The 27,866-nt window shown below is 59.8% G+C and overlaps 2 protein-coding genes across 9 annotated transcripts in view; both read left to right on the plus strand.

Moving 5' to 3' along the window:
- ACOT7 (acyl-CoA thioesterase 7) overlaps nt 1-12,631 on the plus strand; it is a 120,615-nt gene extending 107,984 nt beyond the window's left edge. For all 7 annotated transcript variants that reach the window (XR_006527405.2, XM_014862040.3, XM_044769564.2 and 4 more), the window contains one exon: nt 12,225-12,631. Coding sequence is in view for 6 of the 7 variants with exons in the window: in XM_014862040.3 (XP_014717526.1) it covers nt 12,225-12,323 (99 nt within the window). In the remaining variant the exon portion in view is untranslated. The remainder of the gene's footprint in view (nt 1-12,224) is intronic.
- A 3,144-nt stretch (nt 12,632-15,775) lies between these two features.
- On the plus strand, nt 15,776-27,131 carry GPR153 (G protein-coupled receptor 153). Of its 2 annotated transcripts, XM_070511239.1 has the most exons (7): nt 15,776-15,969; nt 18,545-18,700; nt 19,858-20,319; nt 20,733-21,162; nt 22,979-23,171; nt 23,822-24,006; nt 24,438-27,131. In XM_070511239.1, the coding sequence occupies exons 3-7, from the start codon at nt 19,964-19,966 to the stop codon at nt 25,095-25,097; spliced, it is 1,824 nt and encodes a 607-aa protein (XP_070367340.1). In that variant the 5' UTR covers nt 15,776-15,969; nt 18,545-18,700; nt 19,858-19,963; the 3' UTR covers nt 25,098-27,131. The 2 variants fall into 2 exon arrangements, with proteins under 2 accessions (XP_070367340.1, XP_044625498.2); XM_044769563.2 differs by lacking the exon at nt 18,545-18,700.
- The last annotated feature ends 735 nt before the right edge of the window (nt 27,132-27,866 follow it).

The following is a 27,866-nucleotide window of genomic DNA, read 5'->3' on the forward strand; positions in this document are numbered from 1 at the left end:
AGGGTCTTGGCTGGTCCTCGGGGAGCCTAGTACAGGACCCTGAGCCCGTTGGCCATGGCTGGCCCCTTCCCATCTCTGAGCCTCAGTTTCCCCACTGGAGCCATCACAGGCCAGGCAGTTGCTCTCTGAGGCTCCTCTCCGTGCTGTCTCAGTGATGATCTAACCAGAAGGCTCCTCACTCCTTTGCCCTGAAGAGGAAGCACAGAGACAAGGCTTTCAGCAGTGGTCAGCTCCCTGCTCCCCAGGACCCGAGCCTGACCCTAAGCACAGGGCATGGAGGGAGGACCCGAGGTCCCATTCCTCACGATGAAGCATCAGCAGCCAGGCCTCCTCTACACATCCCAAAAGGCAAGAGGAACGCACATCCCGCCCCCAGGATGTTGGAAAGGGGTCCACACATCAGGCATGTCATGGGCTGGGGACCCCAGGTGGCTTCCCGGCTTAGGGAGATGCCTCAGGTGTCCTGGACACTTGAGTGCCACAGGCTCCTCCAATGAGAGGGCCACGCCTCATCCTAGGGAATCTTGTGACCAAGAGAACATTAAGAGCACTTTGTGGCCCTTTTGCTTAGCCTCTGGGATCGTGTCCCAGGACATGACGCTGCCACACCAGTTGCTTTATGGTCACAGCACTTTGTGTCTGCTTCCTGCATTGGTTTAGCCGAAGGTAAACTTTTGGAGTGATTTTTAATTGCTGCCTAATTTAAGAAATTCAGATGTACTGGAGTGTAACAGGATTGAGGTGTCTCTTCCTGGAAGAGTTTGGGAAGCCACATTAGCGAGGGAAGTTGTGCCCCCCACTGTTCCTCTTTGCTGCCAGCCCACAGAGGTGAGTCGGGGACCAGAATATTCCTGAAGCTTCTTTTTTTTTTTTTTTTTTTTTTTTGAGAAAGATTAGCCCTGAACTAACTAACATCTGCCGCAAATCCTCCTCTTTTTGCTGAGGAAGACTGGTGGTGAGCTAACGTCTTCCTCTACTTTATATGTGGGACGCCTACCACAGCATGGCTTGCCAAGCAGTGCCATGTCCACACCCACGATCTGAACCGGCGAACCCCGGGCCACCAAAGCAGAACGTGTGAACTTAACTGCTGCACCACTGGGCTGGCCCTCCTGAAGCTTCTTGACCCAGTGTCCACTCTCCCCCTTGGTTTTGGACATTTAACAGGGAGTCTGTCTTGTGATGGGAAAATGCCAGAATCCTGGAGCTGCTCCCATCACCTGAAAGGTTGGTGTTTGGGAACTTCTAGGGGCCCGTGAGTCCTGCCTCCCATGGAACCAGGGATGTGGGTACCACGGGGCGGGGGGGGCGTGGGTGAGAGGGTGCAGCCCGGCTCTCACCTGTGCTCTGCCGTGAGCCACCTCTTCCTCCGAACGTCTTAACTTGTCCAGTCTGCAGATTATCTCTAGAAGACTCGCTGTGTCCCTGACAGCCCCGCACCAGCCCCTTTGCTGGAATAGCAGACTCTAGAGACCCCCAATTAGCAGTCCACAGCCAGTTCTCCAAAAGAGAGGGCCCCTCTCACCAATAATATATCTTTTCTCGTGAATACGCCGGTAGGTTCTGTGCATGGAATATTGGCTTCTTATTGCTTCGGTGCTGTGTCTTCAGATCCAGGCAACTTGTTGCTATTTCGATTTCTATAGAATGTGAAAATCCAGAGGCCAGTTCTCAGGGGGCACTGTTAGGCCAGACCCTGTGTGTTGCGGGGAGGGTGGCACACGGGGGAGGCCCATGCTCGGGACTTGCAGAGGGTGCAGTGGAAAGAGGGAGGTCCCACCTAGATTTGGAGCATCTGGGATTCCACTGTAGCTGCCTTGGAAGGTAAATCAGGGGGTTGGGGAGGAGGCCTGTGTGAGTCTTTGGGCCCAAATGAGGGCCAGGACCGCAGGACCCAGAGAGGGTTTTTCAGCAGGGCAAGCTGTGCCTGGTGTGTCAGCGGCAGAATGAAGGACCACTCCTGAGCCTGTGAGAACTGGCTGCATCTCAGTGGCACCGTGCTTTCTGTCAGGTGGAGTGGGGTACCCTGGCAAAGGCCCGCTGAGGCCAGGGACTCTTCTGAACCCTGTGCTCAGAGAGGCAGGAAAGAAACGGGTCCCAGAAGACCCACGGTGCTAGGAAGGCTGCAGAGGGCTTCCCTACTCACGTGTGTGTGCATGTACACACATACACATGCACGTGGAATCAGAGGAAAGCGTGGCAGCACTGAAAGCAGGAGAGGAGGTGCTTCTTCTTGGGGGTTACCCGTTCCAGGTGTGCTGAACACTCCCTGCACACAGGCCTCTGTTGAACCCCTCAGTGGTCTGAGCCCTCTGGAGCTGATTAGGAGCAGACGATGCCTGAATGAGTGTCCATTGAGCAAAACCATGGGTTTTGAATCTTAAGCGTAAAGACCACACCAATCTGGAATTCAGGCTTTCTTACTTTGATCTTCACTGGCTTATTTGTTCACTCATTCCTTCAGCAAATGCCTCCTGGGCCCATGCTGTGTCCCAGGCACCGTGCTGGCCTCAGACAGGGGGCAGGAAAGACTCTGACCCGGCACAGGGTGAACGCACGCAGGGCCAGAGGCATGCAGCGAGAACGCAGTTCCTAGCCCAGGCCCAGCCCGTGGTAAGCGCTCAGCAAATGGCAGCTCTGATCTTTATTGTTGTCGTCCACTGGGGACAGCCACATCAGCACTCCCAGCACAGGAGCGAGTGCTGTGAGCGAGGCGTGCGGGGGCCGAGGAGCCCTGAGCCTGTGGAGAAGCTACTGAGAAAACCACTGGGTATAACCCAGTCCTGATTTCCCTTTTCTAACCAAGACTGTCACCCTTCGGTGCCTTTTCCCGGGCAGCAGGGGAGTTGCACGGCTGCACTCAGGGGTAGTTAGTGCAGGGGCCAAGCTGGTGCTGCCGGGCGAGGGGAGCCCCTGGCGAGGGTGTTTATGACTCTGCAGCGATCTCATTATTGGAGACTCGCAGCTGTGTCCACTGGAGGCTGCTGCCATGCGACCCCGCAGAGGCGCAGCAGAGGGTGCATTAGCGCAGGCCTGCAGCCACTGGGAGCAGGCAGGGCACAGCCCGGCTGTGTCCATGGAGAGCGGCTCCCCAGGTGCCCGGCTGGGCCCGCTGAGGTCAGGGTCCGTGAGTGGAGCTGCACTTTGGGGACGTAGCTGCTTGAGAGGCTAGCGGCTTCTGGATGCCGAGCTCGTCCTTGCCTGGTCACGTGCAGTGCCCCTCACCAGGCCCCGTGGAGTGGCTGCGGTAATCAGAAGAGACCTTAATTGCCTGCGTCGTTGTCCCAAGACCCCTCTCATCCCCCATTATAAAGACGGGAAAGGGCGTGCCATTTGGCTTCCTAATTCAGAAGGTCTCCATCCCTCAGGCTCACAGGAAGTTGTTATATCACCACTGGAAACCCTCTTCGCACTAGACATTCATTAATTACAAAAAGGACAAGCTATTGATTTTACTGAGAGTGGAACTTAGTCACTACCCCTCTGTGCCAAGTTCCAAATAAGTGTTCTTGAAGCACAGAAAACACAAAATGGAAAACATTTGGTTTGCACTGTTAGGCTCTGAAAGCCACAGGCTTCCCCTCCAATGGAAGGGAGCCCAGAAGACAGCAGTTGGCAGGAAGAGCAAGAGGAGGGAGGAAGAAGACACAAATCAGAGGCCCCTGCAGCCAGCGGGCCCAGGGGCTCCCCTGAGTGGAGGGGCAAGGGCACTTGGACCTGCTGCCCTGGGACCCTGCCCTCACCCTTGTGCCCTGTGGCTGGATGTGAAGCTGCAAAGGCCTTGCTGCCTTAAGATGATGCCTGGGGCCATCCACCCTCCTCCCGGGGCAGTGGCGTGGGTCAGCAGACAGGAGCGCACTTGGTCTTGGAGGTTTGTGATGACAGGAGTGACACACTGACACTTACATGCACACACACATGACGTAACTGCCGTGCCTGGAGAGCCCACCTACACCAGCACTACAGAAATCAATTTGCCATGTCACCTCCTGGTGGGAGAATCAGCCCCTGGGAAGGTGGGCAGCATCCTGAGGTGCCTGTGACCCAGAGCCTGTGTTCCTCAGCCCCCTCCACTGGCCCTTCCGCCAGGCAGGCACTTTCTTGTGCCCGTAGTAAGCGGGGGTCACGGTGCCCTGAGCCACCTCAGCCCCTTTGCCATCTCGTCTTCTTTTCTCCCAAGCATGTGGATGGGGAGCCCCCTGAAGCCTGAGCCCCCAAAGCTGTGGGTGTGCGCGGGCTGTTGAGAGCCACGTACTAGTGGGTCTGGGCCCATCTCCCTACCAACAGCTTCAGGCACTTGGGAAAAAAATGTGATTTCCCATGGAGGATCTTTTTCCTTCTCCCCACTGCCCCCAAGCCTCCATTAAAAACAGCAACAGCCAACAACTTATGTATTTATTTACTTTGCCGAATGGAAGGAGACAGGCTGCAGGAAGGCAGCAGCTGGGCTGTGGGTGGGGCCATGTGCTGGAAGCCATCTGTCTCATTCTGTCAGCTCCACACCCAGCAGGGAATTGGTGGCCCCTCCTAGTCACTTGGCTAACAGGGCTGTTTCTCAGGGCTCACGGCCCTGGGGAGGCTGAATGTCCACTAGCCAGCAGGGCAGGGACTCTGCTAGCACAGAGAGCGGAGATGCTGTCCTGCCTCTGTTTGGTTCCATTCCCCCTGGGGTGGCAGTGAGGGGCCTCACTACCCTTGACTATGTTTATAAACTTCTGCCCTGGCTGGATACCCTCCAGGGCACGTAGGTGAGGAAGGCCATCAGCGTTTGTGGTGGCAGCCCTCATAAGGTGGGTGTTCAATGCCCAGATGTCAACTGACTACTGCTCCTAGGCCTGGCTGGACTCTGTAGAGCCCAGAACATTCAGTTCATGCCACCATCCCCAGAGACAAGAAGAGGGATGAGCCCTCAGCTGGCTCTTTCCTTCCGGGCCTTGCAAATGTCTTGGCCTCACTCTCCAGCCAGCCGGCTGCCTACACATCCATCATTAGACGGCATTAGTTCTGTCTGAGGGCAGATCCTGGCTGATGAGGTAGCTGCGGAATATTGAACGTCAGAGACGCATCAGAGCAGCCATGAGGCCAGTGCTGGTGCTGGCTTTTCCCTCCACTGAGCAGACACTGGAATTTACTGTTTTGCGCCAGCGGACTAGGCAGGAATTACCCGCACTTCCGCCTCTGCCATTCCTCAGGTCATGCATTGACTGGACTAGTGGGAAAAGCATCCAGAGCCTTTGGCGCACACGTTCTGGCACACCTGTAGGCTGCTGAGGGTGAGTAGCTGCAGTCAAATTCTGGTGGAGGGTGGGGCTTCAGGCCTGACCAGACGGCGAGCTTGGAACAGCCCTGCTAGACTGAATTGTCACAGCTGCACATGAGGACCAGCTGGGACTGGAGGAGGCGAGTGAGGTGCCCACCCCGCACATGCACAGTCTGGGGGTGAGCGCCTCCAGGGCACTAGCGCCAGAGCACCTTGGGCAACTTGCTTACCCTCCAGACCCAGCCCTGATAAGGACCCAACGTGATGCTCACCTGGCTTGCAGACGCTGGTGCTCTCCTATGAATGTTCCCTCTCCTCTCCCCACCCCTCACTCCCAGAGTTTACAACCTAGAGAGAGGACTCGTGAGTGTGGAAAAGCACAGGGATGGTGCCCCAATGTTGGACTTACCCTAAATTTGACAGGAGGGCCAGCATTCTTGTTTGTGTACATGGAAATCTGGAGGACACCCTGGCTGCTTGGCGGTGCTGTAGTAAACCTGGGCTCTGGCAGCCACTCCCCACTCACGGGAGTGACCCAGTGTTGGAACCTGGGCCTGACAAGGAGGGTGCAGCACACATCTACTCTTCCCCACTAGACCTCATGCAGCTCCTTAGAGAAGCACCTGGCTCCACAGCTGGAGCGGGGGGCCTGGAACAGGAATGCACGCCTGCAGCTGGGCCCCCAGCGGGCTGGCACCAGCAGGAGAGGGTGCCTTCACCCAGGTGGGCTGGCAGCCCAGATGGAGAAGAGCCACGGTGGCCAAGCTGCTCTGGTGGGCTCCAGGCTTGTTATGGGAGGGCCGGCCCTTCCTGTTCACTAGGGTGACGTTGGAGGGTTACTGTATTCCCCACTGTTGAGCCTACCCCTAAAAGCCTGTCGGCATAGGCTGGCCTAGGGGGCAGCAGCAGTGCTCAGGCTCGAATCGAGGCTCTGCTATTTACCAGCTGTCATGTGGGCTCAGTCTCTGGGCCTCACGTCCTCGTCAGTGGAAGGGGAAGAGTAATGACTTTGGTACTTCTCATGGGTTGTTAGGCAGACTCCAGTGTGCCGGAACGGTGCCTGGCATGCGTCAGGACGCACTCGATGTAGACTGCTCCCTAAGACCTGGTGCCCTGAGCTTCCCTCTTACCCTAGTCCCCAGCTCCACGTTCATCCCCATGCATGGCCTGCGTGGGAGGAGCAGGGGCGGGAGGGGTCTTGGCTCAGTGATTGCAGAGGGCTCACCTGGGCAGCTGGAGGCTATGGCTGCATGGCTGTGAAAGTGATGCCCACCAGCCCCAGCAGGCGTCTCACAGGTCCCACAGCTGGGTGATCAGGGAGGACAGGCTTAGCCCCAGGTCATTAGGAAACGCGTGGGCTGTCACCAGCAATGCCCATGAGTGCCACTGTGGGGTGTGGCTTGGCAGAGGTGAGGGCCCAGCTGGTTCTCAGTTCTGGAGCACGGCACAGCGGTGGGCTGGGCTATGCTGGGTCAGAGGGTCCAGCACACGTGTGGACTGGACCAGAATGGTGCGAGTATTGTTCTGTCCTGGAGAAAAGTGCCAGGTGGGGAGATTGGGAACAGGGACTCAGGAAAATAGAGCCCAGGGTGGGGGGGCAGCTCCCCCCAGACTTAGCCCCTTGACTGCATGTGACTTGGAGTCCTTTGTGCCCAAGGAAAGGAGGAGGAGCTGAGTTTCCTAGAGCTGCAGCTGCCTTCCTGGGTCTAGTCAGGTTTTTTCCTTTACTTTTTACTTATAAAAAGTTCAAATACATGCAAAAGTAAAGAGGAAGAACTCCTATGTAGTTATTAACACAGGGCCATTCAGGCCGGCTCAGTGGCGTAAAGTTTGTGCACTCTGCTTCAGTGGCCCGGGATTTACCAGTTTGGACTGGGGCGTGAACCTACGCACCGCTCATCAAGCCATGCTGTGGCAGGCATCCCATATACAAAACAGGAGGATGGGCATAGATTTAGCTCAGGGCCAATCATCCTCAGCGAAAAGAAGAGGATTGGCAGCGGATATTAGCACAGGGCTAATCTTCCTCCAAAAAAAAAACCACACAAGGCCAATGTTGTCTACCTGTGCTCCTCCCCACCTCCCCCGGGCTCACTGGAAGCCAGGCTCAGAGATCAGGTCGTTGCCTCCGAGTGTTTCAGTGGGTACCTCTAGGAGGTAAGGGCTCTTTGTCGTTGGCTTATTCTGCTAATGGACTGCACTCTGGCCCGCCGGCCCTGGGCAGCCTCTTGCTCTGCAGAGACTCAGCCTGGGGTCCAGCCTTTCTCCTCACGGCTGCTGCAGGACCAGTGGCCCCAGAGTCAGGCGCTTGCTTGTAAAATGCAGCATTCCTCTTGTGCTGGGAAATCGCCAAGAATCCTGGCCTCCTGAGCCCAGAGTTAGAAGGGACCCCAGAATATCATCCAGGTTAACCCCCACCCCAAAGACAGATCATATGCCAGCTAACACAGGCCACCATGTGCTGAGACCTCCAGTTGGGGACAGCATGGGTGCTCCCCCTGCTCCTTACATCCGTGTAGACCTGAGAGGGACAGACTCTTCTCCCCACTTTGCAGATGAGGAGACTGAGGCACAGGGTGGAAGGCACTGCCCCAGGTCTGCCCTGAGCTGATTTCAGGAAGGCCATTCCCGGGGTGACTCACTCTCTTGAATGGGCCCTGGCTCTGCCGTTTGGTGAGTGACCAGAGGGGGAGGTTGGCAGCCACTGCTGTTGGCAGATGGCCCTGGGGACGTGTGGATCAGGACCTTCCCAGGAGCCCTCCCTGGCACTGGCCTTCCCAACCCCCTAACTCTGCCCTGCTCTGTCTCTGAGCCTGGCTGTTGTCACTTTCCTATGTGCTGCACACTCTGCCTATTGTTTGGTGTCTTGGCGCCTGAGGTGGGGTCCCAGCCCTCACATGCGGCTCAGCTCGCAGGAGGCGCCCTAGTGCCTGTGGGGAGTGGGTGAATCGAGGCTTGGCTGCTGTAGCAGAAAAAGTGCTTGGTTTAATTCAGCATTTCCTGTGCCCTGCTGCCCCTCCTGTGCAGGATTTGGGGGGCACACCGCCATGCCGAACCTTCCCTTTGACTCTGGAGAGCGTGCGCTCTCCTCCATGGTGGTTTTGGTTTAGAACAGCTTTATTGAGATGTAATTACCCACCATACAATTACCCCATTTAAAGGGTACAATCCAGTGGGTTTTCATATATTCACAGAATCGTGCAACCATCACCACAATCAATTTTAGAACATTTTCATCACCCAAAAGAAATAGCGTGCCCCTTAGCTGTCACCCCTGCCCTCCCCCCCCCCGCCCTCCTCACCCCCCGGCACCCACCAATCTGCGTGCTGTCAGATTTACCTGTTCTGGACGTTTCGTGTCATGGACTCATACCTGAGGTGGGCCTCTGTGCCAGCGTTCTTCACTCTCTGTGTTGGTTTTTGGTGACTTATGTTGAACGGGAGCAGCAAGGAGGACCTTGATCCTCACAGCAGCCCTGTGGGGTGGACAGTGGCCCATTTCACAGAAGAGGATGTGAGTGCATCTGGCGCCTCACAACTGCTAAGTGAAGAAGCCAGATTCAAACCAGGCTGGACGCCCCCGCCCCCCGGCCCTGGCCCTGGAGGGGAGGCTGGGCTGGTTTCGAGGCAGAAGGGAGAGGCCACTCCAAGAAACGCGTGCCGTGGTGGGGGTCCCAAGGTGGGCCAGCCTGTGCCTTGGTCTTGCTCCTCTGGCCTGTGTCAGGAATGGCTCATTCCAGAGGCCAGCAGAGCCTGGCCAGTGTCTGTCCAGGCATCTCCCAGGGCTGTCAAGGCCAGCTTTGAGGGCCCATGTGGCAAGTTGATGGCAGAAGAATGTGGGCAGCACTTCCCATTCGGCCAACCCCAATATGGGGTTCCTTAGGAAAAGGGATCCCTGGCCAAATCAGTTTGGAAAAGCCCAGATTAAATAAGTTAAACAGGGTTTTCAGAACTGGATCCAGCATGTGCTCTTTATTACGAGAGGCCAGTTAGCATGCAGGCTCCCAAACCCATTTGGCCACAAACCATGCAAAGGCTTCATCTCCCTTTCAGAGGAGGCCAAGAGGCCATGGAGATCCCCACTCCCACTGCAGGTTTGCAGTCCGTGGTGTTAATGCACATAGAACAGTGATGCGCGTCATCAAGGGAAAGAGCCAAAGAGGATGGTACAGAGGGATCTGAAGAAGGATGGATGGACAGTTGGACAGACAGACAGTGATGGCTGCAGAGGGTGGGGCTGCTCCCTGGGCATCTCCTGGGCCCTGCAGCCCTTCCTCAGCCCCGATGCCAACTGCCCCCTCCCTAGGGCCTTAGCCTCAGATGGGCCATTCCTACCCACCATCAAGGGCACTCGTGATGAGAGCTCCTAAGCTTATGCCATCAGCTCCACAGGGCCATTCGCCACCCTTCCTTGGGCCCCCCTTCCGGCTTCCTTGGGCCCCCCTTCCGGCTCCCTTGAGCCCCAAGAGCACTTGGCTTGTGACCCAGGCACTTGGGGACTAAGTTCCTTGCCAGAATGCCACATCTGCCAGTTTCTAGGAATGCTGATGGGCTGGAGAAAAAGGAAGGCCCCTCACATCAGGCAGGACCTGGCTCCAGTGGGCTCAGCAGAGGCCCGGGCAGCTGTCCCTCTTGATCCTGCTGCCTTGCCCAGGCCAGGCTCATACTCTCCTTTTCTTTCCAAGCCTCTTGCCTTCTTTCCTCTGCCCCAGGGATGGAAACTCCACCAGCTAGAGAGCTGGCGCGCTCCAGAACCCTGAGCAGAGGGAGGCTGGGCTTTTACAGCCAAGAGGAACCTTAGCATGTAGTCCTGCCCACCCCCCTACATCCTTCTCCAACTGTCCTTTTCTCAGCCAGCCCTAGTAGGCCCCAACTCCTCATTTCCAAGCTCTGGGACCCCACACTCACTGCCCATGATGGGGTCCTCCTCGAGGCAGGCAGGAAGCCCAGCTTGCAGCCCCTCCTTCCCCTAAGGAAGGGCCAGCCATGCTGCTCTGCTGAGCCATGGCCTTTGGCTGCTGCACATGGATGGGAGCCACAGGTTTCCTTGGCCACACCAGCAAGTTCCATAGAGAAGGGGGAGGTCCTCCCTTGGTGGCCTTGACCTTGCATTCTTGACCACCTCAGTTCTCCCCCTTTTGGCGCAGGATGGATGGAGTGGGAGCAGGACCCTGCTACTCAAAGTGGTCCACGGGCCAGCAGCATCATATCACCTGAATGCTTTCTAGAAATGCGTCTCAGTCCCCAGACCCACTGGATCAGAATCTGCATTTACAAGATCCCCATTTGGTCCATGTGCACATGAACATTTGAGAAGCCCAGATCTAGCACATTATGCATGGGTATGCACAGAAGCCTTCGGCCAGGCCCAGCAGGATGTGGCCTTGTCCTCATGGGGTGCCTTCAGCAGCAGGGGCTGGGCTCCAAGTCCTCCAGCCCCAGGAAGCTCTGGGGTCGTGGCCCTTTGGAACTGCCTGCGGAAACAGATAGAACATTTCGTTGTCCCTGGGCTGTTTCAGGTCAAATTGCATAGCCTCAAGTTTCATTTAGCAAAAAAGTCAGCCAGAAATGAAATCAGAGCAGCAGGAGGACCTTCTTCAATAAAATGTCTTGGAAAAGCCACCATTTTCTACATGTGCTCTGAAGACTTCAAACAGGACAGAACCTGTAAGGAGCACAATCCTAGTCCTTTAAATACCCGAATGTTCCGTTGGCTCCAAGAGGCACGGTTTTGACAGTTTCCACCTGGTGACATTTAGAGAACGGTTTCTGAGAAGGCTGAGGGGAGGAAGTATTTGGTCTAACCTGACATTACGTCCTTGCTGATTGTTCTCTCTTGTGCCAATATACCATTTGTCTGTACACACTTGGGCCTAAAAATAGCTGCCGGGCTGGGTGTCATTGTGGATGAAGGGCAACTGCCCCATTTCTTTGGCTTTCAGACACCCTCAAAGTGTCGCAAGGAAATGTCGTCCCAGGGGAATGAGCACAGCTCTTTAAACCCAAATCCCTGGCCAGGCCGGTGAGAGAGAACTCTGCGGCGGGGCCGATGGGGCCGCAGAAAGTGACTCCCTGACGCTGCTACAGTGACCTCTGCGCTAGGGCCACACCACTTAGCAGCCAGGCCCCTCCTGAGAGTGAAACGGAGCACTGTTCATAATCATGCCAGGCTGGCAGGCATGAACCAGCACCGTCCCGAGCAAAACCCATCCTGTGGCCAAATCCCGCTGGTCAGTTGGCTCCGCCCCTGACTATGAGGACCCAGCTTAAGTTGCTCAGAGGAAGGAAGCAGCAGAGAAGGGGTGAGGAGGGCTCAAGGTGCCGCTTCCTGGGCATCTGTGCTGTCCAGGGCTCTCTGCCCACAAAGTGGTCACTATCGCTGCCGTTCAATGAAGTGGCCTTCTCAAGGTCACGCAGCCAGCACAGTGTTTGTCCCCAGTTCCCTTTAGGGCAGAGACTGAGCAGCTGGCATTCCCTGGGAGTGAAGCAAGCTTAGGGTTCCTCCTTTCCTCCCTCTTGCTCAGCTCTGCCTTTGGCCTTCCCTCCCTCATTTTATGATGAACTGTGTTTCAGCTGCAGTCCATTATCCAAGAGGCACTGGGCTTGGAGTCCCACCTGCGGGGAAAGGTGATGTGGGGGTGCCCGTAGGGCTCAGCCAGTTCCCTGTTGACTGCTTCCATGCCTACGAGGCCAGCATCCTTACAGGGACTCCTTCCTCCATGTCCCTTCAGCAGAGCTCTGCCGCTGGAGTCTCCCTGGCCCCTCAAGGCATCTCAGCCCAGCTGATGGATGTGTCAGGAAGATGGGGCCTGAGGCCAGCACCTGCCACCCAGGCAGTCCCAGGAGGCCAGCGGGGCCATGCGGGGTCCTCTGTGCCCTCCTGGGGCGAGGCTCAGGCCACAGCCCACGGTCACGAGTTCTGCAGCATCTCTAACCTCCCTCTGTTTCTGTGTGTGGTCCACAGCCCGAGACTGAGGATGAGAAGAAGCGCTTTGAGGAAGGCAAAGGGCGGTACCTGCAGATGAAGGCGAAAAGACAGGGCCAAGTGGAGCCTCAGCCCTAGACGCCCTCCTCCTGCACTGGCCCCGGAGCAGCCCCCATCGTCTAATCACTTAGAAGTTACTCCCTTGGCCAAAAACCCAATTCACGTTGAGAGCTGGTGTTGTGTGAAGTATCCGTCTCGCAGTGTTAACCTGTACTCTCCTGAAAACCTATACACCAAAGCTTGATTTGTATCATTCCAGTGTAAATGCTACACAGTATTGTCCCAATGCCCAGAGGCAGTCCCTGGAGACCCTGGGAATACTTGTGCGCACACTGTGCGGTCTGTAAAGAATCCAGCATCACTAATAAAGCTGCTGTTTGGCTGGACCTTGGTCCTGGGTGGTCGTTTGTCTTGGGGAGCTGCTCTCTCCCTGGGCACAGGATATGGGGGCTAGGGGCTCACCTGCCCGCCTTCTTTCTGGGCCCATGCCCGCCCACCCCTCCCCTGTGGTGCCAGTATCTGTGCATACCCCAGAACGTCAGGCACAGTGCCCACTCAGGTTGGCCTGATGACTTACTGGTTGGAGAGACTCCCTCCTCCTCAGAACCCTGGATCCATGTCCTGGCCCTAGGACCCCTGCAGCATCCCACACACCGTCTCTATGGCTTAGGCAGGATGCCAGCGCTGAGCCTTGCACGGCCTTCCTGTAGATGGGGGCAGGGGGTGCTTGTGAGGACTCAGAGAGGTGACGTGCAGAAAGAGCTGAACTCAGCCTGCCTAGAGGACGGCTCAGAATGTGCGAGCCCTGCCCTGGGCTCTTCTCACTAGAAGTAGCCCTGACACCTCAGCCCTCCGCCCTTGGGAGCAAGAGGCAGGGATTCTGTTGGAAGGAGCCTCCCAGCTGTTGCCAGGGCCCGTGTGCCTGACATGGAAATCCCCCAGCCACTTGGGCAGGGGGATTGTTGGGATGGCTTGTGGGATGGGATCTGAGGGGCAGTGTGTATGAGTTGTGTCACTGTGAGGCTGTGTGTGTGTGTTGGTGTGTGCGTACACATCTGTGTCCCTGTCTCTGCATATGTGTTTGTGCATGTGTGAAGCTGTGTGCATGCATCTCTCACTGTGTCTGTGTGCATTTGGTCCAGCAGCCTCAAAGGCAGATAAGCTGCCAAGGCCACTGCAGGGGCCAGGACCCACCCCCACCCAAGGCTGAGAAAGATACCCTCCACCTAGCACAGCCAGTAGTGGTGCCTGGGAGTATGTTCCTACCCAGGCTCGTGCCCTAAGCCTGGAGATGGAGACTGGCTGCCAACAGCTGCAGCCTTACCCAGGGCTCCCTCGAGCCCCAGAGAGAGAGAGCGCGCGCATGCGCGCGAGGCTCCAGATGTGCTGAAACACCCGCCAAGAACGTCGGAATCTGTCTGGGCTGTCGGGCCCCAGTCCCAGCTGACGGGGTTGTTTCCTGCCTGGGAGCAGGGGGCGGGAACAAGCTCACCACAGGAGGCCACAGCAACCCCACCCTGCCCCTCGGCCCCCTGGAGGGCCTCCCCAACTCCACCCACACCCTGTGCCAACCCCTGAAGATGGTTGGTGCCCTGGGCTGGGAGCAATGAGGAGGTCTGCCCTGCAGGACAGGCAGAAGGCCCAGCTGGGACCAGCCAAACCAGAGCCTGCCACACAGGCCCCAGCAGTCCTGAGCCCTAGGCTTCCTGAGGGAAGCGGACCCCCAGGGCATCCACTCCTTCATAAGAAAATAGGCCTGGCCTCAGACTCTCTAGTTCAGTCTTGGCTCGGCCACTCATCTGTGTGGCTTTGGGCAAATCAGGTACCTAAAACTCACTTCCCGGGGCAGCTGGGAGGAACCCAGGCTAGTGAAGCACTCAGCCTGAGGCCCGTGGGGCAGAGACATCAGAGGTTCAACTCCCACCTGCCCCCAGAGCCTGCTAAGCCCTGGGCAGCAGGGGGCCAGCTGGGCTGGTAGGCGGACACTTGAGGCCACAGGCCTGGGGCAGGCTGCCCCCTGCCAGCGGGGTAGCAGTGTGGCCCAAGGCTCTGGATGGCTGAATCGCCAGTTTACCTGTGAAATGCCACACTTGATTACCAGCCACCCTGTGCCAGTCTCCCACTGCTGGTGGCCCCTGTCCACAGAGGGTTCATGAGAGGCCCTGACTGCCCAGAAGCCACACACGAGGAGTACGTGGCCCAGGACTCCCCATTCGCTGGCCCTGCTTCATTGTGGAGTCTTTCTATACAAACACCTTTACTTTTGTCCATAAAACTGACCCAAAGGCCCACCCTGGGCCCCCCAAAAGTTGCTCCTAACCTCCCAGCTGCTCCTGGGGTGTGCAGCCGGTGGGGTGCAGGCAGCACTGGCTGCATTTGGTTGGGTATGGTCCTGGGCAGGTGCCCGCCTTCCTCTGAACACAGGGCTGCCCACTCATGGATGCTTCCCACATGCATGGGCAAGACAGCGCCATGCCGGGCAGTCCAGAGTGACTCCAGAGGCCTTGTGCCCAGGATGTGTGTGTGGTCATGGGCTTCCTAGGAGAGGCAGGCAGGACCCTCTGCCTGGATGGGAGGTCAAGATGCCAGCAGCTGCTCTCTCTTGTGACTTGAGGGGCCCCCATCAAGGGGACTAATGGGTTCCCCTAGATGTCCCCCAGCCTATGGGTGACAGCCTGTGCCCCTACTAGGAGTACTAGGGGGATGGCTCCTGAGGGAGGAGGGAAGGGAGGAGGCCAGGGGTGCAAGATTACAGGTCCTGGCCTCTCCAGCTGTGTGGTCATGGTCCCAGTTCACAGAGAACATTTCTTAACCAGTAGGATCCGGGCCACCAGTTGGAAGCCTGGTGGCCCATTCACTTGATTCTCACAGTGGACCCAAGGCCCGAAGTGATTTAAATCCTTAGCTGGCCTAACCTTACCTCTCCCTGACCTGGCTCCTGGCCCAGACTGACTCCCCAGTTCCTAGAAGCTGCTAGTCCCCTGGCCCCCATGTCCTCTCCACGCCCCGCCCCTATTGTTCACCCTACGTGTGGCTTCCTCCGGGAGGACCTCCCTGAGCCCCTCACCCGTGGCCCTAGGTTCTCATTGTCCATTCTTGTCCCAGCCCCCTTGGCCTCTGAGCCCCCAGAACTCCGGTCTTCCCCAGGCGGCTAAGAGGCGGCGTCAGGAGCGCGGACCCACCCAAGAGGGCAGCCAGGGGCCACGGTGAGGTCCAGGCGTCAGGGGAGGCACCGCCCTCCCTAGGGGACTTCAGCCTCGAGGCCGGAGGCGGGTGGGGACGGCGCGCCTCCCCGGGGCTGGTCGGGAGCACCGACCCACGGAAGAGGCAGCCGGCCGCGCCTCCGAGGGGCGGGGACGGGGCGGGCCGAGGGGCGGGGCGGAGGCGCCCGCGGAGGCATGCGCCCTGCTCCGCCCCCCGCCCCCGGCCGCCGGGCGCAGCGAACCGAGCGGCGGGAGAGGAGCGGCGGCGGTGGCGGCGCGAGGGGAGGGAGGAAGGGTGGGAGGGTGGAAGGCAGGGAGGGAGGGAGGGGCTGCAGGGTCGAGCCGAGCGGAACGGGCCGGCCAGGGGCGGCCCCCGCCAGGATGCCCCGGCCCGTGGGCCGCTCCGCCGCCAGCCACCCCCGCGGCCCCTGGCGGCCCGCGGTCGGCCTGGGGGCGCGGGAGCCACAGCCGGAGCCAGAGGCGGGAGCAGCGAGCAGGAGCCCCGGGCGCCCGAATGCAGGGTGAGCGCCGCCGCCCTGGACCGGGGGCGGCCAGGCGGGAGGACCCCGGGCAGAGGACCCCCGGCGGGAGGAATCTGGGCGGGCAGGGGCTGTGCGGGGTCTGTCCGAGGGGCTGGGGCACTAATTAGGGCTGCGCATCCCCCACAACTTAGGGACCTTCGGGGTAACTTCCCCGGGGCGACCGCTTTCTCCGTCCCCCCGCCTCCGGGCCTGGCAGCGCCGCCCCGGGGGGCTTGCTTGCAGGGGGCGGGGACGGCCGGTCTGGGGGTTCCAGGCGCCCCCTGCCCAACATAATCCGGGAGTCGTCCGGGGATTGCAGACCGGCCAGCGTCGGGCTCCCCGGGCCGCCGCTCGGACGCGCCCTCGGGGCTAGGCAGGGCTGGGGGCCCCGCTGGGGCAGGACCGGTAGGAAGGGGCGCGCCGGGTCGAGCGGTGGGATCAGAGCACCGAGGAGCCGGGACCGCTGGGGTGGGGGGCGGGCGTGGCGGGTGGGGGGCGTGCCGGAGATGCAGAGGCTCCGGGCCGCGAACCCCGCCCTGGGCGGCGGCAGTGCGCGGCAGAGAGCAGCCTGGGGGCGGCAGCCGGAGCCCGGGGAATCCTTTCAAGTTCTGGGTTCTCTTTGTTGCGCAATAGAGCCCTGGGGCCACGTGGCCTCATTGGCCCGGGGCTGTGACGTCACGCCAGGGCCCCTCCCGCAGACCCTACGGAGGGAGTCTTCTGGGCAGGGTGGGTCCCAGGCCTCTCACACCTGCAGCCAGCCCTGGGATGCGCTGGGAGGAGGAGAGGGTCCCCGGGATCCGGGGAGAGACGGGAAGCCCCATCCTGAATGCTGCGGAAATGAATACTTTTGAGTGTGATGCAGGAGAAACTTCCCAGCAGGGGGCGGCGACACCCTGGGTGGTGGCTGCACTGGCCAGAGCCCAGCCTTGGGGTCTGGCCCAAGTATCCACTGCTCCCTGTGAAGAAGGAACAACAGGTGTGTGATCAGTGGGTCTCTGGTCACCAACCTGAAGGAAGGTCTCTCTCTCCTGCCCTTCTCACTCTGCATCACTCCCACCCCAGTGACATTCCTTCCCCATCCCAGGACCACCATGCTCAGGAGTTGTGGGCCCCAAACCCAGGCCTCACACTTCCTCCCTGTTGCCTTGGGCTCCAAGCTTCAGTGTTGCCGTCTGCAGTGTGGGGACAGTAGGATCCATCCTGTAGGGGTAGGAGGCTCAGAAAGACAACCTCAGCTCAAGGGACCAAAAATGCCTTGTTCCTGCCCAGTTTAGGGTTTGAGAGACCAGGATTTTGCTGTCAGGCAGGCGGTGTTTGGATCCTGGCTTAGGCACATAACAGTTTGGGCAAATGGGTTTACCTCTCTCTGCTTCTTGGCATCTTTAAAGATGCTTGACCATCTTTAAAATGCAGGTGATGACAGTGTCCATCACACAAAATCACTGGGACCACTAACTGGGAGGAGCATGCCTATTCACCGGAGGGTGCTTCTTCCCTCTCCCACAGACTTAGAGCCTTGCCCTGCAGCAAGGCACCATTAGGCTGGATGAGGGGAAGAACTGGCACACCGTGGCACCTTTCCCACCACCCTGCAGCAGTGATCCAAAGCTAGGCAGGGTGGGCTGGGGCTGGGCTGGGTCCAGGGTCGCAGGGGTCAGACAGAGCCTGCCTGGGTCTCTGAAGGAAGGCCTCCCAGTCTGACAGCCAAGGCGGCCCAATGCAGGTAGCAGCAGATGCTGGCCTACCAGGTGCATGCTGAATCCAGTTTCCTATTTGATAAGGTTTCACTGCTTCACTGGTGTCTGCAGCCTCTGGCCCACAGCAGCACCGATAGTTTGCCTGCTCTGGACCCCTCACAGGCTACCAGGTAGCCCACGGGGCTGAGGGCAGCCCTGTGGCCTCTTTGCCCCTAAAGCTAGACTGTTCCAGGTTCTGACTGGGGTGACTGTGTGTCTGCCCACAGGTCTGAGGCCCACCCACACCTCCAAGTTGTATGTCTTGGCCCTTAGGAGACAGCATAGCACAAGCGGCTGGGAGGGCTTTAGTACAGACATCTACATGGCAGGCATTTATTGAGCACCTACTGTGTGCCTGGCTCTCTTCTAAGCGTTTGTCCTAGCCTAGCTTATTGAGTACCCACAATGCTTTTTGAGGTAGGTACTATCATGTCCAGCTTACAGATGAGAAAACTGAAGCCCAGCTGAGTCAAGTAACTGGTGGGGAGCTGGTAGTTGGAGTCTAGCAGCTTTTCACCCCAGACCGTGAGGCCTCTGTATGCTGAGGTCAAGGAGGTTTGCCAGACACCATAATGGCTGCTGGAGGGTCCAACAGGGCCACCCCACCTCTCACACTAGGTCCAGGGTGGAGAAGCGGAGGCTGCCCTCCAAGCAGAAGCTGAATGTTTGGGAAGGAATTTCCCTGTCCCCAGAAGTCTTCCCAGCCCCCTAGAATGCCCTCAATGGGCACTGGTGTGGTTCAGAACGGACTCCTCCCCTGGGTCAGGGGTCTGGGGCCGGCCCATGGCAGGGGCACAAAGATGAATGAGACACGTCCTCAGAAGTCCCTCCGTGTCCAGGTGGGTCAGGCCACAGACAGACCAAAAGAACTCCAGACAAGACAAGCAAGGGTGCCTGGCAGCTGTCTGGACAGTGTGCTTCCCCTGCCACGAGCGCCAGGGGCCTGCAGTGTCCTGTCCACCCGGAGCTGCAGCGGAGATTAAACAGGCTCTCGGGTGAGAAGGGCCAGGTGTGGGTAGAGCACACAGTAGGCCTCCACTTAGCATTATACTTTTCCCCACGCTGTCTGCCTCAGGCTGTGGCCAGAGGGACCTGTGGTGGGGAGGCTCACATCAGAGGGACCGGCCAGAGCTCTGCACAGGGAGGTGGCTGAGGGTGGGCGGGCTGGGAAGGGGGAGCAAGGGCCTCACAGCCCGGCCCTCTGGCAGGATGGGGCACCTCCCCCATACAGGCCTCCTGCCCAGCCTTTCATGTCCATAGGCTGTCGGGAGTTCCTCGGGGTCAAGGTCTGGTCCTTGGGGTGTCTCCAGGCCCATGGTGCCTAAGCATCCAGAGCATCATGCTGCCCTCCATCCAGAGCACCCACTGTGTGCAAGACCTGGCCCAGGGCTTTAGAGACGTAGCATCTGTCCACCCCAGCCTCCTTCTGGAGGAAGCATCATCGTCCCCATTACAGAGGAGGACGTGTGGGACCTTGCTTGGGCCACACAGCTAGTATGCTGGTTGAACCCCAGCCTGTGGTACTGCCAGGGCCTGCCAGGTGTGCCCCCCATAGAAAGTCAGCTGGAGGCTGACCTGGACAAAGCAGGCTGTCCTTTCCCAGGGTAGGCATGAAAGTGGTCACCAGGTCACCCCTACCTCACAGAGGAGCTTTAGGGGGCTCTCCCCCCAGGCACATCTTCATTTGGCCAAATGGAGGGAGACAGATGAAGGTGAGGGCCCCTGTCGTACACTGGGGGAGCCTGTGGGCTGTGCGAGGATTGGGACTGTTTGATGGTGAGAGGGCTTATTCTGAGACAGGCTACACATGGGGCAAGAATGCCGTCTAGGCCCAACCTGGCTGATCCCTGAGGATGCAGGCGGCCTGGAAGGAAGTGCAAATTCTACACCTTGACCAGGAGTAGGTGGAAGTGAGGGAATGTGCTCTTATTAGGCACCCCTGTATATATCCCCTGGGTGCCAGGGGCATGGGCAGGAGGCCTCAGATTGTGGAGAGGAGGGCAGCAAAGCAGCCCAGCCCAAGCCAGGACCAGACAGGTGATGGCGCATCAGGGGACCGTCTCCATCTCCCACTCTCAGGAGCCCTAAGAGCTTTAAGGCTGTAGCCAGAGAGAGAGTTGCTGAGTGCTCATTGGCTTCCTCCCCACTGCAGATGCTCATGGTCCCTGGTGTCCTCAAGCCTCATGTGAGGGCTGCTGCTCTGAGCTGAGGCCTGGCTCCGAGGATGCCCCAGACGCCGGCCAGCTCCCGTCTGCATCATGAGTGATGAGCAGCGGCTGCCTGGCAGTGCAGTGGGCTGGCTGGCATGTGGAGGCCTCTCCCTTCTGGCCAACGCCTGGGGCATCCTCAGCGTGGGTGCCAAGCAGAAGAAGTGGAAGCCACTGGAGTTCCTGCTGTGCACGCTTGCGGCCACCCACATGCTCAACGTGGCAGTGCCCATTGCCACCTATGCTGTGGTGCAGCTGCGGCGGCAGCGCCCCGACTACGAGTGGAATGAGGGCCTCTGCAAGGTCTTCGTCTCCACCTTCTACACCCTCACCCTGGCCACCTGCTTCTCCATCACCTCCCTCTCCTACCACCGCATGTGGATGGTCCGCTGGCCCGTCAACTACCGGTGAGCTCTTGGGCATGTGCAGGCATGCATTTGAATATCTGGTGTTCTTAGAGAGGGGGACATGTGGGCATGAGCAGGAAGACATAGCTGGTGTACCTGTGTGCACAAATGGTCTCGGCCTGGTGACGGTGCCCCCAGTAGCATGCCACACCTGTGTTGTGCAGGGGGCATGCACATGTAGGTGTGCAAGGGTATACACGGTGTCCCATACAGAAATGCTTGGTGAGAGGGACGTGCGATGATGTGCGTGAGTGTCCCCTGTGCAAGGGACAAGGCCCTGCCATGCTGGTTGTACCATGACCGTGATGCACTGGGGGGCCGGGGTGGTTGGGGATGCTCTGCAGGTCCCTAGGGCCTGGAGAGACCCTGTGAGTGATGCCGGGTCCCTCTGTCCTGCCTCTACCCCATGCCAGGCTGAGCAACGCCAAGAAGCAGGCGGTGCACACGGTCATGGGCATCTGGATGGTGTCCTTCATCCTGTCAGCCTTGCCTGCCGTTGGCTGGCACGACACGCGTGAGCGCTTCTATGCCCACGGCTGCCGCTTCATCGTGGCTGAGATCGGCCTGGGCTTCGGCGTCTGCTTCTTGCTGCTGGTGGGCGGCAGCGTGGCCATGGGCATGGTCTGCACAGCCATCACCCTCTTCCAGACGCTGGCTGGGCAGGTGGGGCGCCGGGCCGACCGCCACGCCTTCACTGTGCCCACCATTGTGGTAGAGGACGCACAGGGCAAGCGCCGCTCCTCCATCGATGGCTCTGAGCCTGCCAAAACCTCACTGCAGATCACAGGCTTGGTGGCCACTATCGTCATCATCTATGACTGCCTCATGGGCTTCCCCGTGCTGGTGAGTGACGCTGTCGGTGGTGGGAGCCTGTCAGGGGATCTGGGCTCTGGGACAGCCCTGCGGCTAGGCACGCTCCGAGCATTAGGTGGCTAAATCCTCACACTCAGTTCTTTGGCGGGGGGGGGGGGGGGCATTATCATCATGCCCATTTTACAGATTTGGAAACCGAGGTTCAAAGAGGTAAAATGCCCGACCTAAAGTCAGGGCAGCCTTGGTGGGATGTTAACCCATGTCAGGTGACTGCAGAGAAAGTCAAGGTCTTTCTGCCACACCACAGGGGACTTTCTTCTCCTCACCTAAGACCCATTCACTGCAGGGGTATGGAAGGTGGGGTTACATGCCCACAGACTTCCTGGTGGGTCCAGGTCCCAGGATGGACAGAGTGGGGCCCTGGTGTGGCCAAAGCAGCTTTGGTCCTGAATAAGGAGGCGGGGCAGGCCTTGAATGTCTGCTGGGGAGTTGGACTTGATCCCAGGGGTTCAGGAAGATCAAGGTGAGGGCTGGTCTGAGGAAGGCCCTGCCAACAAGGGTCCAAAGTCCAATAATGCTGCCTAGGGTCCTGCCTGTGAGGCTGGCCCTGGGCCTGGCCCAAGAATGAAGTCTGGACTCAAGAGCCAAACCCTCCCACCCACAGAGCTCCAGCTCAGCTCCCTGAAGGGTCTGGAGTGGGATAGGAAGGGGGCTGACGTCCCTCCCTCAGCCTTGAGGTCCTTGGCTGGACCAGCCCAGAGGCTTTGTCTGAGCAGCTGGGCAGGGCTGTGTCCCTGTAGTCATTGCAGGACATGAGTTCCAGCAGGTGACGGATGGGGTGGCAGCCTCAGAGTCAGGGACATGCTGCCCCACCCCCGGTGGACTGGCACGTCACCAGTACAGGATCCGCCTGTGTGCAGTGGGGCCCAGCGTCCCCAGTCCCTGCGCCAATGGAGGGAAGGAGTGTGTGTGAAATTGCAGAGCCAGATGGCAACTGCAGGGGGAGAAGGGCCTCCCAGCTTCTCTTCAGGGCAGGGAACGTGGGGAGCCTGCTCCGTGCTGTAGGCCTGGTACGGTGTCTAGAATCTTTTCCCCACCCTTCGGGGTATTCCTGGCCCATTTCACAGATGAAGAAACTGTGCCCCAGAGAGATTTAGCACCTTTATGAGAGTCACACAGCTCATGTGGCAGAACCAAGGCGAGGTCTACGTCATGCCCACCTCTGCTTTGATGGGGGAGTAATTAAAGGTCACTCTGGGTCGGGGAATGAACTCTCCTGGGAGAGGAGGAATGAGGGGTCCCTGGGCAGTGACTCAAGGCCGCCTGGTTGGACCCTCTGAGCCTCAGAAACTGCTCTCTGCTTCTTCTCCTCTGGGGTCCAAGGCCTAGACCCCCAGAGGAGGGGCAGGGCTGAGGCGGCCAATGGCCATGGAGGAGCCGGGATGGCCAAAAGCTCCCTGAACTGGGAGGCCTGAGACCTGCTTCTCCAAGCCTCAGTTTCCTCTTCCCAAAAGCGGGTGGTAATCCATGGCCCCACCTCTCTCCTCAGGCCCCAAGGAGGGTGACATGAGGAAAGGCAGCGTTTGCTCGGTACACTGTGAAGGGCTGTGCACATGCGGGGTTATGACTGTTCACCTTGGCAGCCAGCAGGTCTTGGTGGGCAGGGACTTCTGCCCTCACACTCTGGTTCTTTCCTGCCTCAGACCCCAGAGCTCTGTCACCTCCTCCCTGTCCTCCTGCTGCTCCGGCAGGTGGGCCATCAGACCTGTGCAGCTTCGAGGACTGAGGCTGGGAGGGGGACTGTGAAGGGGTCCTGCCTGGTGCCTGGTGAGCCCTGTGCCCGCAGGTGGTGAGTTTCAGCAGCCTCCGGGCAGACGCCTCTGCGCCCTGGATGGCACTGTGTGTGCTGTGGTGCTCCGTGACCCAAGCCCTCCTGCTGCCCGTATTCCTCTGGGCCTGCGACCGCTACCGTGCTGACCTCAAGGCCGTCTGGGAGAAGTGCGTGGCCCTCATGGCCAACGACGAGGACTCGGACGATGGTGAGGATGGCCCCCAGGAGAGTGGCATCTGGGTGAGGTGACAGGTCAGCTGGATAACAGCTTCAGGTGACCACCCATGGCACTGAGGTGACCCTGTCCTCAAATGCCAGGGCCCCCATGTTATTCCCCAGATGTGCGTGAGCCCCTGAGGGAGCCAAGCCTGGTGTCCTACAGGGCATTTTCCCATCCAGCGTGGCTGCCCCCACCGTACTGGTTAATCAGATGTTCTGGTTAACAGAGTGGCTGCAGACACCAGACTGAACTCCAGCGAGCTTCCGGGACCACCTCCCAGCCTTAGGGTCCCCAGTGAACTGCCCCCTGGCCTCCTGTAGACCCAGGTCCTGCCTCTCCTCTCCCCAGCAATAACAGCGTTGCCCTAGGCTGACTCCTTGCTGCATACCAGGACCATCAGACCTTTGTGTGTATTTAGTGCCCCCAAAGCTGTTGAGGTAACCTCAGGTCCGACCCCCAGAGGGAAGGAAACGCTCATAGCTGAAAGGTGGCAGAGTCGTGATTTGAACCCAGGGCCCTGCCCTTCCGCTTTTCCACTAACCAATCCTCTGCCGTGCGTGTGCCTGTGCGGGTCCCTGGGATTCACTCCCGGATGCCCCCAAGTTTCCATGGCCCTAAGCTTCTGCCCCACCCTGCAGATACCAGCCTGGAGGGTAGCGTCCCCCCGGACCTGGTGCTGGAGCGCTCCCTCGACTACAGCCATGGGGGCGACTTTGTGGCCCTGGACAGGATGGCCAAGTACGAGCTCTCTGCCCTGGAGGGTGCCCTGCCCCAGTTCTACCCGCTGCAGCCGTTGCAGGAGGACAAGATGCACTACCTGCAGGTAGGGACAGGGCAGAGCTGGGGACACTGGATATGCGAGTGGGAGGTGTCCTGACCTCCCCTTGGCCTTTCCTCTCTGAGCCCATCTCAGGCATGCCACAGCTCCAGAGGGCTGGCCCCAGGTCACAGAGCCTGTGCAGGTTGGCCCAGGCAGGGCACCCCAGTCCCTGTCTCCATGTTCCCTTGTGCTCTGGGAAAGTAGTCCACCTGGCACCCATGTTATTTTCTTGGGGCCCAGCACCCCCCTCAAGGGACCTTCTCTCCAACCGACCCAAGCTACAGACGACCACACTGAGGCTCGGAGAGATCGCCACTTGACCCAAATCTCACAGCTCTGGACCAGGATGCCCTGGCCCGCAGGCCGCCCTGTCCCGTGCGCAGAGGCGGCGGCCCCAGAGGAGGGCAGCCGGAGTAAGCCCGCCGTCCCGACAGGTGCCGCCCACGAGACGCCTCTCGCACGACGACGCGGACGTGTGGGCCGCCGTCCCGCTGCCCGCCATCCTGCCGCGCTGGGGCTCCGGCGACGACCTGGCCGCGCTCGTGCTGCCCGCCGCGCCCGAGCCGCGCCGCGGCGGCCTGCTGGCCTTCGCCGAGGACGCGCCCCCGTTCCGCCCGCGCCGCCGCTCGGCCGAGAGCCTGCTGTCGCTGCGCCCCCCGGCCCTGGACGGCGGCCCGCGCCGCGCCCGCGACTCGCCCCCCAGCAGCCCGCGCTGCCGCCCCGGGCCCGGCGCCCGCTCCGCCTCGGCCTCGCTCCTGCCCGACGCCTTCGCGCTGACGGCCTTCGAGCGCGAGCCGCAGGCCCTGCGCCGCCCGCCTGCCGCGCCCGGGCACTTCCCCGCGCCCGCCGGCGCCCAGCCCGACGAGGACGCGGCGCCCCCTGGCGGCGGCGGCGGCGGGCCGCAGAGCCCAGAGCCGCGTCCGACTGCGCACGCACACGCGGGGCCCTTGCGGTCCGGCTTGAGCGCGTCGTGGGGCGAGCCCGGGGGCCTGCGCGCGGCTGGCGGCGGGAGCAGCAGCAGCTTCCTGAGCTCGCCCTCCGAATCTTCGGGCTACGTCACGCTGCACTCGGACTCGCTGGGCTCGGCGTCCTAGGGCCCGCCGGCACTCCCCGACCCTCGCCAGGCAGGCCGGCCGCCCACGGGGGCCAAAACACCAAAGATGCCACCCTGTCCAGGCTCGGGGTTGGGGGCCACGCTGAGCCTGCCAACAGCACCCGGACGTGTGCCAGCCCTCCCAGGGTGATGGGGCAGTGGCTCTCTGCCGGCCCTAGGAAGTGGGCATTGTCTGGAGGGGCGATGACTGCACTGGGCACAGACCAGCCACTGGGCACGGCATCTCCCAGCAAAGTGAGGCTGGGCTTGCGTAAAGGCGGGCTCTGCACGCCCAGCTGCATCTTCCCTAGCGCCAGGACAGCTGGGCTGGGGGAGGGAGCCCAGGGACAGGGCCACTACCAGACGGAACAAAGGCTGGCCTTGCAGGAGCAAGAGCCACCGGACTGCACCCGGCTTTCCGCTCTGCACTGTAACTCTGTCATCTCAGGGGGTGGGGTGCAGAGGGTTTCTAAGCACAGGGGTCTTCAGAGCCTAAACAAGCCCTCCCAGCAGGTCTGCCTGCTGACCTATTCTGTCTCGGTTTCTCCATCTGTGATGAGCAGGTGACCGTGTTAACTCTCAGGACTGTTTGGAGAAGTCTTCTGGTCCGTGTGTCCCGGCCACTGAGTGGAGAGGGCATGAGAGATAGACTAGTGCCCTCCGTGGGTCCTTGGTGGGGGTCAGCCTTCAGTGTGTTGCCTGGTGTGGCACCAGGCCTGAGGCCTCCCACTCTCAGTGCCCCCGGCCCCCTTGGGAACCCACTCCCCACTCAGCTAAAGCACAACACTTCTGCACCGTCACCATCGGCACCACCCCACCTTGACCACCATTGGGATCCCCATCCTCGTCACTCCACCATCACAGCCTACTCTCACCACTTCGGCCACCTCTGTGACTCCCACCACAAAGGTCGTGGTACATGGTCGGAAGAACTGAAGCAAAGGGGGGGTGGGCTTCCTTATCCTGGCACCTGTCCCCAGCCTTATCCCCCACCCGTGCAGGTCTAGTCAGGAAGGGGTCCTGCCTAGGAGGCCTCCCAGGTTCTGGGTTTAAGGCCTGGTCCCTGGCAAAGGTTCTCCTCCACCCTTGGGGTAGTGCTCTTTGCTCTCCCTCCTGGGAAGACCCCTTGCAGGCCTGGGCTTTTCCATGGGCCCTGTGGAGGGGCCTGCTGGGTCTTCTGTGGAAGAAGACCCTAGATTCAGGCTAAGAAGAGGCCCAGGAATAGCTGTGACCTTGAGCTGGAGGGACAGGGGCTAATGCAGAGGCTGTCTCATCCTGGCCCCTGCCTCCATGCAGTAGCCTCAGAACCTGAAGACCTGGAGCAAGTTCCAAGGCCAGCAGGGAGCCTGCCTGTGCGGTGTTCCCGCCTGCTCTGCAACCTGGAATTGCAGCACTGCCTCTGCCCTTCCCATGGCAGAGCCCACCTCCTCACCCTCCAGGTAGAGTCCCAGCCCCAGAAGAGGCCTCTGGGAGAGGGGAGGAGGGGGACTGCCTGGCTCCGTCTCTGCTTTGGAGGCCCCTCCAGTCACTGGCTGTGGGTAACCTGGGGGGAGGAGCTGACTACAGGTGAGCAAGGCTGGGGACTGCTTTCCAGCCCTAGCCATGGGAGGGGCCACCTCTGGCCAATGCTGCTGTGCCTTCATGGACCAACATGTCATTTAGGGGCAGAGGTCATCAGCTGGCCACTGTCCTCCCCTTGGGCTGGCCCATTTGTCATCCTTGGGTTTTCACTCTGTGTATTTCATATCCAATGGCAATACTTGCACGGGGACATGGTACTCCAAAGTCCCTCCAGTCCTGGTTTTTACAAAAATAAAGAGGAGGGAGGACCCAAGCGGACGGCCCTGGGGCCTGGGGCTCCCTGTCACACTCTGCAGCCTCCAGGCCTATTTGCTGCGGTGATAAGCAGCTTGACCCCGTGGCCATCGTAGGGAGCTCTGTCTTCATACCACCACCCAGCCCAGAGCCAGGGATCCGTTTGTAGTTTTTTGACAACAGTATTTCTCTTCTGTACAGAATCCAATAAAAACTTCCTATGTTTTGCACCCGGCATTCCTGGGCTGGTTTCGTGGAAACACCTTCCAGTTGCCCCCAAATGTCTCTCCTTCTGGGTCCTGAATTCCTCCGCTAGAGCCCATTCCTTTGGTTCGGACTAGTCCCTTTACGCAAGTGCTGCGGCGCCACCTAGCGAGTGAGTCGTCGCGGAGCAGCGACAGGATGGAGCGTTGGGGTGGGCGCCAAAGCCCTAATAGCAGAAACAGCCCTATGAGTGCAGGTGGCAGCCTCTGCCCCGAGGATGCCTTCAGGGGCCGCTAGCCCCTGTAAGGTTGATTCAGGAGCGAGAAGGGCAGAGCGGTTGGAGCTGGGCCTGGGGGAGCCAGACCTGTTGTGCCGGATGACCAGTCCGCCCGCCGGTGTTGGAATTTCGGGGCCGTGCCCTGGGTCCCCGGTGCAAGATCGCCACCCGGTGGCTGGCAGAGGGATTAGTGCTGGAAGCCGAGGCTGGAGAGGCCGCCTCGGAACTGCCTCGGAACTGCCACAGCCGGGACCACCTCCCACGCCTGCGCTCCAGAAAGCCCGCTGGGCAGGGTAGGGGGGCCGGGCCGCCCTTTGCCTGCAGTGTGACCAAGACGGGTTTAGCACACGCATGGCAGGGGCAGTCCAAAACGAGAAGTGTTTTATAGAAAGTTGACATTTGTAGTAGATATAGTGGGAGAAATTAGAACCTTCGTGGTCTCTATACCCATTTCACAGGTTCGCACTGTTTTTA

Source organism: Equus asinus, chromosome 5, assembly GCF_041296235.1.
Source record: "Equus asinus isolate D_3611 breed Donkey chromosome 5, EquAss-T2T_v2, whole genome shotgun sequence".
NCBI lineage: Eukaryota > Metazoa > Chordata > Mammalia > Perissodactyla > Equidae > Equus > Equus asinus.